Source organism: Rattus norvegicus, chromosome 5 (assembly GCF_036323735.1).
Source record: "Rattus norvegicus strain BN/NHsdMcwi chromosome 5, GRCr8, whole genome shotgun sequence".
Classification (NCBI taxonomy): domain Eukaryota; kingdom Metazoa; phylum Chordata; class Mammalia; order Rodentia; family Muridae; genus Rattus; species Rattus norvegicus.
Window position 1 is genome coordinate 158,794,756 of NC_086023.1, and position 12,545 is coordinate 158,807,300.

General features: G+C 50.9%; 2 protein-coding genes across 3 annotated transcripts; both read left to right on the plus strand.

Moving 5' to 3' along the window:
• Positions 1-3,490: 3,490 nt before the first annotated feature.
• Positions 3,491-11,432, plus strand: LOC120103024 (ciliogenesis and planar polarity effector 2-like). 2 transcript variants are annotated; one of them, XM_039111335.2, is made up of 6 exons: positions 3,491-3,845; positions 7,674-7,826; positions 8,068-8,189; positions 8,335-8,459; positions 8,797-8,933; positions 9,125-11,432. In XM_039111335.2, exons 4-6 carry the CDS (start codon positions 8,394-8,396, stop codon positions 9,372-9,374), a joined length of 453 nt encoding a protein of 150 aa, XP_038967263.1. In that variant the 5' UTR covers positions 3,491-3,845; positions 7,674-7,826; positions 8,068-8,189; positions 8,335-8,393; the 3' UTR covers positions 9,375-11,432. The 2 variants fall into 2 exon arrangements, with proteins under 2 accessions (XP_038967263.1, XP_038967262.1); XM_039111334.2 differs by lacking the exon at positions 8,068-8,189 and having other exon boundaries at positions 3,493-3,845.
• Positions 3,748-4,696, plus strand: Cplane2 (ciliogenesis and planar polarity effector complex subunit 2). Its single transcript, NM_001109272.1, has 3 exons — positions 3,748-3,845; positions 4,105-4,254; positions 4,428-4,696. Exons 2-3 carry the CDS (start codon positions 4,143-4,145, stop codon positions 4,628-4,630), a joined length of 315 nt encoding a protein of 104 aa, NP_001102742.1. The 5' UTR covers positions 3,748-3,845; positions 4,105-4,142; the 3' UTR covers positions 4,631-4,696.
• Positions 11,433-12,545: the final 1,113 nt, after the last annotated feature.

A 12,545-nucleotide genomic window follows, 5' to 3' on the forward strand; every position in this document is an offset into this window, starting at 1 on the left:
ATACATAAATAAAATTAAAAAAAAAAAAGAGGGAGAGACTGGGCACTTGAGAAGCTGAGGCTGGTGGATCACTGAGTTCAAGGACAGCCTAGTTTACATAGTGACTTCCAGGACAGACAGGGCTACCTAGGGAGTCCCTGTCTCAAAAATAAACAAAAATAAAGACCAGGAAGAAGAAACTTGGCACGTTAACCTGGAAATTATGGAGCTGAAGTAACTGATTCAGAGACTACTGAATGAGGCAGGAGGTGGTGTGTGTGGTGCTTCCCCCACTTCCCTGGGGCCTTCAGTTACACCCAAGATCCTGTGCACACTGAAGCACACACTACCATTGAATAGGCCCTGTAGATGATGAAAACGCGTACCCACATCTTTGTCGCACGCCTTTGGTCCCAGCACTCAGGAGGCAGAGGCAGGTGGATCTCTGAGTTCAAAGCCAGCTTGGTCTACAGAGCGAGTTCTAGGACAGTCAGGACTACACAAAGAAACCTTGACTGAAAAACAGAAGGAAAGGAAAGGCAGACTTGTTCTAATTAGTTCCTGCCCTCTGCCAGAGATGGTTCTCACCAAGCCACGCCCCCAGCCCTTACCAGCTTCAGAAGGAGAAATCAGGGCCTCACCTGGGATGGTAGCAAGTGCCAGTAGAACCAGGGCACGTGCTCTAGTACATCAAGCAGCCCTTGTCAGAGCCTGTCAGCGTGAGCCAGTGATGTGGTCCTTCTAGAGCCTTGAGAAGGGCAGGCTGGATCTGCATAATGAAATGAGATGTTGAGCCCCGAAACTGGGGTGCATGAACCAGGGGGAGGTGGTATTGGGGAGAAGACATCAGGGAATGTGGCGAGTGTGGAGTGGCTGAGGAGTGGAGCACTGCCTGGTGTGGCGTGTGCAAGATTCTGGGCTGAACATGTAGCACAGTGGGCAGGCGTGTAGGGAGCAAAGCGCTCAGCCTCGTGACTGAGTGGAGCTGCTGGAGGAGGAGGTTACTGAGCAGCACCCACCACTGCGCTCAACGCGTGCATTGTGTCTGATGCTTAGCAGGTGGCACCCCGCCCTGTGGACTTTACACTTGAGCCTGGAGTCCGGAGCAAGGGCCAGATGAGTCTATAAACAGCAAAGCAGAGAGGGTGTGCCCGTGGGGCTGGGCTCTTCCAGAAGGATTTTAATTTTTAAATGTGTGTGCGTGTGATATTTATGGAGGCTAAAAGAGGGTGATAGATCCCCTGGAGCTGGGATTACACACGTTTGTAAGCCACTAGATGTGGGTGCTCGGATCCAGCCCTCTGACAGATTGACAAAGCAGTAAACACTCTTCATTGCTAAGCCATCTCTCCAGCCTCTCTTATTTCAAGTGTGTGTGTGTGTGTGTGTGTGTGTGTGTGTGCCTGTGTGTTTCTGCATGTGTATTGTGTATGCCTGTGTGTGCATCTGTGTGTGTGTATTTCTGTGTGTGTCTGGGTCTGTGTGTGTTTGTATTTCATAGATGCACATATGCCACAGTCAAAAGATAATGTGTGATCTGTCATGTGGGTCTCAGGAATTTTGTCTCCCACTATGTGGGCCCCAGGGATCAAACTCGGGCCATTATCAGACTTGGCAGTGAGTGCTCTGACCTGTGGAGACTAACTACTACCACATATCCTAACTGATCCCAGGAGGCCTTAGGAGAGGCTCGTCTCAGCTGAGAGCTGACTGTGGAGAAGCTATCAGAAGACCAGGTAGAAGGAACATCAGGAAGAAAGGCCCTGCTTGCTCTGTCTGTAACTAGGGAGTCCCCACCCATCCATGACTGACAGCACCCACCTCTGGCCAGACCACTCACATCCTACACCCACCGTCCGGTGAGCTAAGTCACCTCACCGGCCTCTTTCAGAGCCTTTTTCTCTGATACTCTCTGCTCTGCACCTCCTTTCCCCCACAGTCAGGAGATCCACTAGCTATCCAGTTGCTGGAGGGTTGTCATGATAGCAGGTCGGTACGTTTGACTGAAACAAGAAAGAGGGTGGGCGAGCAGCAAAAGCCACCATGGAGGTCTACACTTGGAATTCCAGCACCCAAGAGGATCAGGAGTTTACCAGGCTGATCTGGAGTACATAGTGAGAGCTTGTCTCCAGAAAAGGGAAGGACCCCACATCGACGTTGGCTGTTCAGCCTCAGCTGCACGGAAATACTTCTCTGTCGTATGAGCCCCCAGTTTATGGTGCTATCAGCATTCTAATACATGTGTTAAATGTGCGGACTCTTGTCCCCCACTAGCCAGACCTGGGCAAGGCTGAATGTGAAGCCTAGAAGCCCAAAGACAATTCAGATCTAAGCGTTCCCGGCCTGTGGGGAGAGCTGTGAATATCTATGGACAATCCTGACTGGGCAGATAGTTCCCTAGCACTACAGAAGGGACCTCAACCCAGGAGCATGCGCAATGGGTTCTCTCTGGCCACAGAGTCCTGTAGGAATGACTTCCTCTTGTACTTCTGCCTTGCTACCCTGTAAGCCAGTGAGTGAAGCACCCTCTCTTGCACGGCTCCTCCCTTCCCCACCTCTGTCTGCCTCTTGTGGGTTTGTGCCCTCCCTGCCCCCCACCCCGGGTGCTATTGGCTTCACTGGCATCTCCTAGGTGCCGAGGGTGAGGTGTTGAAAACCCAGAACCCAATCTGGCTGGGTAGATAACGTGTCAGGTAACCCAGGCTTCTGAGTCTGTTTTTCCACCGACTAGCTGGATTCCGGCTTCTTCGTCTGTAGTAGCAAAGACATAAAACTGCGTATTATAGAGATAAATGTTCAGACTCCAGGGCAAGCGGCCCTCACAGAGCCTACTTAACTCATGCCTTACAAAACAGTGGCTGGCTCTCCTGGAAGATACTGTTCAAGATGCTGGTGAAGATAACAGACACCTCCCAGAGTGCCTCAGACACTCGCTCATCTTGTCCAGCTCACATGCATTTACTGCCATCTTCGGGGTTGCACAGGTCCGGGCTGGAGCATCCAGTCCCAGGGTAGGACTTCCAGCTCACCCTTGCCTCCCCAGCACCAACCAGACGCTGGGTACACCGTGGGGCTTGGTCCTTGTTGAATGACAGGAATGAACAAATCTATTAGTAGACAAATGGCTCTTTATTCAGACCTCATACAGAGTCCCTTGATACCTCAATCCAGAGGTCTCTGACTCTGGACCTGCTGAGCAGGATCGATGAGGCTGTAGTGTTGATGACAGGCGCATAATAACTAAACCCGCTGAGCTGTGCTGCCCAGTACTGTGGTAAAGAACCCTGTGAGGGTGGATAAATAAATAAAAGACCAGATACAGTGGCACACGCCTTTAATCCCAGCACTACGAGAGGCAGAGGCAGGGGAATCTTTGTGAATTCAGGGATAGCCTGATCTACAGAGTGAGTTTCAGGACCATCAAGGCTATTACATAGAGAAACTCTGTCTCGAAAGGAGGAGGAGGGGAGGGGGAGGGGGAAGGAAAGGGGGCGGGGCAAGGGGAAAGGACAGAAAGGGAAAGGAAAAAAGAAAGGAAATAATGTCCACTTTGTAGAAAAGGAAACAGAGGCGCAGAAAACTGAGGAAGCCTCTTTCCTTGAGGAGATGATCATGTTTGACAGGAAAATATGAGCTCACAGTGGTAAAGCCGAGTAAGATCCTGGGAGGAGCTGCAGACCTTGCAAAACCCCCAAAAAACCGGCCTAAATTCAGGAGCCCCTCCTCCGCCTGCGTCGCCATGGCAACATTCCTGCACATGCGCTTCGTGGACAGCGTCTAGGCCTGGCGGAAGCAGGCTCTGCAGGCAGGGCAGAAGAAGGGCGGGCTTTTAAAAGATCGTCACCCTGCTAGCGGGGACTGTGAAGGTTGGTGGTCCCGGGAATCGGAATTGAGGGAGTAGAGGCGAAGCGGGCCTCAGAAGGAGATAAGGCAGAGGGAGCTTGTGGAAATACCTTCCCAGGACAAGGATGGGCTAGTTCCCCAGAGAGCAATGAGGAAGAACAGAGCTATGGAAATTCACCTTCCGGAGGGGGATCCAGGTTCCAAAAGAAAACCAGAGAGAGATTAAGGTCACGGGGGTCGCCTTGGGATAATGGTTGCCCCTCTCTCCACTCCTACTCCCAGTATTCGGACACACCCTTACCTTGCTAACTTGCTCAACCATGGCCAGACTTCCCATGCACGGTTCGGTGATTGTCCCAGACTGGCATGAGACGGTCGAGGGCAAGGAGTACTTAGCCTGCATCCTGCGCAAGAATCGCCGGCGTGAGTTTGGTAAGCACCGACCCCCACCTCATCGCGTGCCACCGGTGTGCTCTTGACACTTCCTGGGGCGGCAGAAACAGATCTGTGGGACCTGCCCCACAGCACTTCTCACCATTGAAGTTTCCTAGGTGCCGCACCTATAACCTTTAGTCTCAGGCCACCTTTCCCAAATTTCCTTACAGCTAATTCTGCCAACAGAGCCAGGAACATGGAAACAGCCCATCCCTGCCAACAGCAACTGTCACCAGAGATGCTGTTGACTGAGTCCTCACTTAGGGTCATGCCCTCTGCTGGGCACTTTGCACAGCAACCTTGCAACAGGGTTTCGCTATGTATCCAGTACTCGTTATTGTGTATCCAGTACTTGTTATGTAGACCAGGCTAGTCTCAAACTCAAAAGATCCACCTGGCCTTTATCTTCTAAATGCTGGGATTAAAGGCATACTCCATTATTCAACTTTTTTCTCTCTACTTTCCCTCGTTCTTTCTTTTTTATTTTTGGTTTTTCTTTTTTTTTTTTTTTTTTAAGATTTATTTATTTTGTGCATATCAATGTTTCGTCTGCATATATATCTGTAAACCAGAAGAGGGCATCAGATCCCATAGAAGGTTGTGAGCCACCATCTGGGTTCTGGGAATTGAACTCAGGACCTCTAGAAGACCAGTCAGTGCTCTTAACCACTGAGCCATCTCTCCAGCCCATTTTGGTTTTGGTTTTTCAAGACAGATTTTCCCTGTTTCTCTGTGTAGTCCTGGAACTCACTCTGTAGATCAGGCTGGCCTCGAACTCAGATCCACCTGGCTCTGCCTTCGGAGTGCTGGGACTAAAGGCACGCATCACCATGCCCTGCCTCTCCAACGTTCTATTTATTTCATGTATATGAGGGGTCTGTCTGCATGAAGGCCTGTAGGCCAGAAGAGGGAATGATTGTGAGACACCATGTAGATGCTGGTAATTGAACTCTGGAAGAGCAGCCAATGCTCTTAACTGCTGAGTCATCTCTCCAGCCCCTATGTGCAGGTTTTCTTTTCTTTTCTTTTTTTTTTTTCTTTTCTTTTTTTCGGAGCTGGAGACCAAACCCAGGGCCTTGTGCCTGCTAGGCAAGCGCTCTACCACTGAGCTAAATCCCCAAGCTATGTGCAGGTTTTAAGAACTTAAAAAGATCCCAAAGAGTTGGATGGGGGATTTATTTGTAGTAGCAGAAAATACTTTTGCTTATATTTCCCTATTAATGAAGGACTTGTAAAATACCATATTTTTATGTATGAGCAATTCAGATTGAATAACAGTATCAAAAAAAACAAAAAACAGGGCTGGAGAGATGGCTCAGTGGTTAAGAGCACCCGACTGCTCTTCCAGAGGTCCTGAGTTCAGTTCCCAGCAACCACGTGGTGGCTCACAACCATCTGTAAAGAGATCCGATGCCCTCTTCTGGTGTATCTGAAGACAGCTACAGTGTACTTATATATAATAAATAAATAAATAAATAAGTAAATAAATAAATAAAACAAAAAAACAAAAAACAAAAAACAAAAAAAACCCAAAACATTTCAAGCCAGAAGGTGGTGGCACATGCCTTTAATCCCAACACTTAGGAGGCAGAGGCAGGCCAATCTATGAGTTCTGAATTCGGGGTCAGCCTCGTCTGCAGAGTGAGCTCCAGGACAGCTAAGGCTGCACAGAGAAGCCCTGTCTAAAAATTTTTTTAAATATTTAAAAATCAAACTTAAAAGGGGGCAGGGGGGCTGGAAGAGCTGGAGGGATAGCTCAGCAGTTAAGGGTACTGCCTTTCCAGAGGGCCTGGGTTGAATTCCCAGCATCCACATGGCAGATCACAACTGCCTATCTCTCCAAACGCAGGGATTCAACCCCTCTGTCCGGCCTCTGCAGACACCCATCATGAGTGTGGTATGCATTCACCAGGGCAGGCACTCATGAAAATACGTGCAGAAATCTTTTTTTTTTCTTCTTTTTTTCAGAGCTGGGGACCGAACCCAGGGCCTTGCGCTTGCTAGGCAAGCGCTCTACCACTGAGCTAAACCTCCAGAAATCTTTAAACAAAATCAACAGCAACAGGGGCTGGAGAGATGGCTCAGCGGTTAAGAGCACTGGCTGCTCTTCCGGAGGTCCTGAGTTCAATTCCCAGCACCCACATACGGCGGCTTGCAACCAACTGTAGTGGGATCTGATGCCCGACCGTGTATAAAATAAACAAACAAATCTTTAAAACAAAGAGCTTTGTGCTTGGAGGGTCATTGAGGTGGCTTAGCCATGAAGTGCTTGCTGCATAAGGTGGGCAGCCCAGGGTCCCCAGAAGCCATGATAAGGCGGATGGAGAAAACAAGTCTCACAACTTCACATGTGTAATGTGACATGCAGACATGCACACACACACACACACACACACACACACGCACACACCCCACAACATATTATACATAATAAATGCTTAATAGAGGAACCCTCACATGTGAAGTTTTGGGCTAATGATGGCAGTGACCACGATTTGTAATAACTCACTTAAGAAAAAAAAAGGGGAAGAGGGTTGGGGATTTGGCTCAGTGGTAGAGCGCTTGCCTAGCAAGCGGAAGGCCCTGGGTTCGGTCCCCAGCTCTGAAGAAAAAAAAAAAAGCACGGGGGGCTGGAGTTCCCAACACGTACATGGTAGCTTACAACTGTCTATAACTCTGGTCCTAGGAAATCCAGCACATTCTTCTGGCGTGCAGGCACCAGGCACACATGTGGTATACAGACAGGCATGCCAGCAAAGCACCCGCTGTTTTGTTTCTCTCTCTTTTTTTTTTTTAAATGCATTTTAAAGATTTATTTATTTATTTTATATGAGTACACTGTAGCTGTCTTCAGACACACCAGAAGAGGGCATCAGATCTTCTAACAGATGGTTGTGAGCCACCATGTGGTTGCTGGGAATTGAACTCAGGACCTCTGGAAGAGCAATCAGTGCTCTTAACCACTGAGCCATCTTTCCAGCCCTTGTTTCTCTTTTTTAAGATTTATTTATAGTATGTATGAGTGCTCTATCTGTATGTACACCTGCAGGCCAGAAGAGGGCATCGGATCCCATTATAGATGGTTGTGAGCCACCGTGTGGTTGCTGGGAATTGAACTCAGGACCTCTGGAAGAGCAGTCAGTGCTCGTAACCGCTGAGCCATCCCTCCAGCCCCAACACCCAGAGTTTTAGCTGTGTTATCCGAGCCACCAACAAGTCTCCAGAGCAGTTGACAATGAGAAGCAAATCAACTGTGAGATTCTAGAACATCTCTATGGATCCTGGGCCTCCCTGGGGGCAGAGCTGAAGGCTGAGAACCATGCTGTCTAGTTAGCTTTTAAGATAGGGTGTCTCTCCCAGGGTCTGAGCAAGCGCAGAAGGGACTTCCTAACTCCCTGGCTCCCTCCTTGCCACAGGGTTGCTGGAACGCCCGGTGCTGCCCCCTTCCGTGGTCATTGATACTGCCAGCTACAAGATCTTTGTGTCCGGAAAGAGTGGCGTGGGCAAGACAGCACTGGTGGCGAAGCTGGCAGGACTAGAAGTGCCTGTAGTACACCATGAGACCACTGGTGAGTGGGTTTAACCCGCAGCCTGCCCTTGGCGTCCTTCCACGGGATGGGGACAAGAACCTAGCCCCGACCACGACATTAGCGGGGGTTGGTATATAATCACGCCATTCCTCCTTGGGAAGTCATGTGGTTCGGATTGGTACTGGAGACAGTGGTGACCACATGCCTCGGGTGTAGTTGGTTTAAAGGTTCAAGACCTGCCCGTGCCACAGTTATGTTTCTGATCCATCATATGTCCCAGGACCTTTGAGATCTCCCTATACAAGCATCAAGACTATTTTCTCCTGGCGAGGGCCAACTCTTCCTGCTCTGCCAAGGACTGCAGAGGGAGACTTTATTTCCCGAGTCTGAGGATTCTCCCAGGTCAGGGTCCATGCCTTTCATGTCAGCGTGGTGGCCCACAAGGTGGGGCTGTATCTTTTCTTCTTACCTCCTTCCCAGTCCCGCCGCCCCCCTACCCCCACCCCCGCCATCCCGCTTCTGAATGGTGGACCCCAATTCCCCACAGGTATTCAGACCACTGTGGTGTTTTGGCCAGCCAAGCTGAAGGCCAGCGGCCGTGTTGTTATGTTCCGTTTTGAATTCTGGGACTGTGGGGAGTCCGCCCTCAAGAAGTTTGATCACATACTGCCGGTGAGCTGGGCGGGTGGGCCTGGGTGGGCTCTGGGTGGAGGTCGTTGTTAGAGACCCATCCTCTACAGGATCCTGACTGGAACGTCAGTTACCTGAGAACCGGGCTAGGCTGCAGGGCTCCGACTGGCACCGGGTATTACATCCCAGTCACTCTCTGCTCTGGGGCTCAGTGTCCCAGTCTGGGGAAAGAGGGGTTGCTACTGATTCTTCTTGGGGCCCTGAAGCTAGTCAGAGGGTTCTAGTCCTGTGTGATTAGGTGGCCATGTAGCAGTGTGCTGTTTGTCCTGTGTGATTACATGGCCACGTGGCAGTGTTCCATCAGCCTCTCTGTCCCTAGGCTTGTAAAGAGAAAGCGGATGCCTTCCTCTTCCTCTTTTCCTTCACTGACCGTGCCTCCTTCGAAGACCTTCCCGGACAGTTGAGCCGTGTAGCCGGTGAAGCCCCCGGGGTTGTCAAGATAGTTATTGGTTCCAAGTATCCTTTGAGTGGCCCCTAGGATGTTCTCCTGGTAAAGTACCTGTCCCCCTGTGAGGCCTGACCTGTGGGTTTCCATTCAAGGGTGTCTAGAATCTACCCCTAAGCCCCTGGGTATGGTCTCTTGAGAGGCTGGGTCTGATGGGGTGGTGAGCAGAGCCTTTTGGCTTGGCACCTTAACCCTCCCATAGGTTTGACCAGTACATGCATACAGATGTGCCGGAGCGGGACCTCACAGCCTTCCGGCAGGCCTGGGAACTGCCCTTGTTCCGGGTGAAGAGTGTGCCAGGGCGGCGGCTGGCAGATGGACGAACCCTGGATGGGCGGGCTGGGCTGGCTGACACAGCCCATGTGCTCAATGGCCTTGCAGAACAGTTGTGGCACCAGGACCAGGTGGCAGCCGGCCTGCTCCCCAGCTCCCCAGAGAATGCTCCTGGCTGAATGGTGACAGCATCCTGAGTAGAGACTGGTACTAGTGATCCCCACTTCTACCCTGAGGACCAGCTGGGAAGGGCCCTCACATGGTGATGAGATGGGGCACGAGGCTCCAGAGTTAAAAGGCACCCCACCCCTGCCCTTCACTCTGACGCAGCACCCACAAAATGGTGATGGGGGTGGGTTCTCAGACGGGCCCTGTTGTAACTTTAATTTTTTTTCAAATCCTGTTTTTTGGTTTTTTTTTTTTTTTTTTTTTTTTTTTTTTTTGGTTCTTTTTTTTGGAGCTGGGGACCGAACCCAGGGCCTTGCGCTTCCTAGGCAAGCGCTCTACCACTGAGCTAAATCCCCAACCCCGCTCAAATCCTGTTTTTAATGATGGTTCTTAAATGCTTTAACCTCCCTTGTAGCCCCACACGCAGCAGAAGTCGTGGAAAAGAAAGAGTTTAGGGGAAGTGGACCTGTTTAGAAAACCTTTGGAGTAACTCCCATCTGTGTTGTCTGGAAATCAACAGTTCAGTCCATAGGTCAGCAGCGGCAGCTCGATCCACTCGCAAACACTTCACAGATGCACCAGCAGTCCCGCTCAGTAGAGTCGGGTTAGCAAACAGGAATGAGCAGCAGTAGCACTGCCTAGCAGAGACAGCCAGGCTTCAGCCTCGGCCCAAGTGAGCAGAGCGGACCCAGACAGACACCGGGAGACGTTCTCAGCGGTGCCTCTCTCAGGAAATCAGAGGTCAGCGAAGACTTGAGGCCCACAAGCATTGCACAGCTAGCTGTACCAGCAAGCCAAGCTCTGTCTCTGTCACTCTGTGGAGTCCTATTTATACCCTCCAAACATCACGTGTCCTCCATGTGCCTTGCCTCAGTGCGTGCATCCAATCAGCCCGAGTCCAAGGAAGCTGTAAGAAACCACAACACATCGCCAGAAGGTTTTTGGTGCATTTCTCTCTATGGAGTCCCGACAATTACAACTCAACTATGCATGTAAGGCGAACCAATACATGTGTGTCATTAGCAAAGAAGCCTTCATCACATGTCCTTTCACATGCTTAAGCAGAGCATTCTCTCTCCTGTGTCTGCTTCAGCGAGACATTCTTTCCTGTGTTTGACTTACCCAAACACCATCCAACATGACTGACTTTCCTATGAGCCCTTAAATTTCCACTTCAACAGGCATCCAAGGTTTCAGAGGTGAAAACAACCCTTGGGGCTGGAGAGATGGCTCAGCGGTTAACAGCACTGACTGCTCTTCCAGAGGTCCTGAGTTCAAGTCCCAGCAACAGTATGGTGGCTCAAAACCATCAGTAATGGGATCTGATGCCCTCTTCTGGTGTGCACTTATAAATAAATCTGAAAGAAAGGAAGGAAGAAAGAAAGAAAGGGAGGGAGGGAGGGAGGGAGAGAGAGAGAGAGAGAGAGAGAGAGAGAGAGAGAGAGAGAGAGAGAAAACAACCCTTATGCCAGTGGACCAGGCCTCTCACTGGCTTCCCCTGCCTATCTTGCTTCTACCCTGCAGGAGAGGAGACACTGTGCTGGGGACTGCCTCCCTTCTTCTGGGATACAGGACCAGAATGTGCAGAAGCTGCTGGGTGGGCCAAAGCTGCGGGGTGGGCCAAAGGGAGGCCATGGCTAAGTCCTGGGTGGGGCCTGAGTAGGTCTTACCTCCTGGCCAACCTGGGCCAGTCCTAATGTTAGCACGACAGGTCTAGACTAGTGTAGCATGGTGGACTGTGCCAGGAAACTCAGTCAGGTAGAGTGGGTCTGAGTCCCCAGAAACTTGGGGTACTACTGAGGCAGAAGTCAGCTCCCTGCTCCCTGCCAGATTCCTGGCCTGGGACATGGGCCACAGTTTTCACATAAGGAACCATGACCTGTGGTCACATAGGCCCAGAACAGAGCTCTCCATGCTAATAAGGTACCTAGAGGCCCTGAGAGTTTAGCTAATAAGCTTCCCTTCCCAGACATTCCTCCCTGGAAAAGGTATTTAATCTCAGGTACCCTGAGAAGTGGGTACCGCATCCATTTTCCACAATGAGCAACCAATAAACAGTTTGGAACCAAGGACTGTCTCTTTGATCTGTCACCACCATGGGGAGCATGAAGAAGGCCTTTGCCTACAGAGCCTCTTCCTAAGTCTCCCATCTGCATCCCCAGACAACTGCTTCTACCCTCGTCAGTAAGCTAAGCCAGAGCTCTTGGCCCAGGCTAGACACTGTCCTCAGCCGGAGGGCCTCCCAATGGTCCTGGCTCCATTGCTGGCCCATGGGCCCCTGACACTTAGTTCCCAACATCTCTGTGCGGTTTTCTAGCAGCAAATAGATTCCCCGGGAGTCAGGGAATACCAGCTTCACCTTTCCCATATCTCAGACGGTGTTTCCCCAGCCCCCAGAGTGGTGTCTTGGCGCTGCCCTGAAGCCTAGCACCTGCCCAGCAGTGGCATCAGGATAAGCTCAGTAAAGCTCCAAGTTTTGCCTCTCCAGGGACCCTGCCCAACAGCAGAGTGGAACTCTAGGAGCCAGACTAGGAGAGGGAGGAGTGTGCGGAGTTGGGGGCAGGGCTAAGAGTCAGGGCAAATCAACAGAGGGATAAACTGGGTCGGGGGTGGGGGGTGGGGGTGGGTTAAGGATGGGGACTAGAACAGTATGGGGGAGCGCTCAACTCTTCTATGAAAAAAGTACAGGAGAGGGACTGAGGGATGCTTAAGGGATGGTCCATCAGGAAGATGAACTGGGTGACCTTGAACTGTTACAGTGGTCCACATGTGCTCAGCTGACACACTGTCCAGGTGAAGGTTCAGCGTTGTGCAGCGTCAAGATTAGGTGCATAACATTGACCATCGCTGAGGTCTTGTTTTGTTTTGTTTTAGAATAGCTTCTATTCATTTGACCATTTCATACAGGAATACAGCATATCTTGAGCTTGCCTGCCCCTAACTCGCCCTAACTGCCTCCCAGCACATCCCTCTCCTAGCTTCATGCCCTTCTTTGTAACCCACTGAGTCCACTGATCTTCCTGGCTTGGCTGAGCGTAGGGAACCATAGTTACAGTGGGCTCCTGAGTGCAACATGCCCAGAGGATAGCTTTTCACAGCGCTCCTCCCCCTCCTTTGGTTCTTACATTCTTCCTGCCTCCTCGTCTGCCTCATTTCCTGACCCTGGGGCCGAGCTGGGGTTG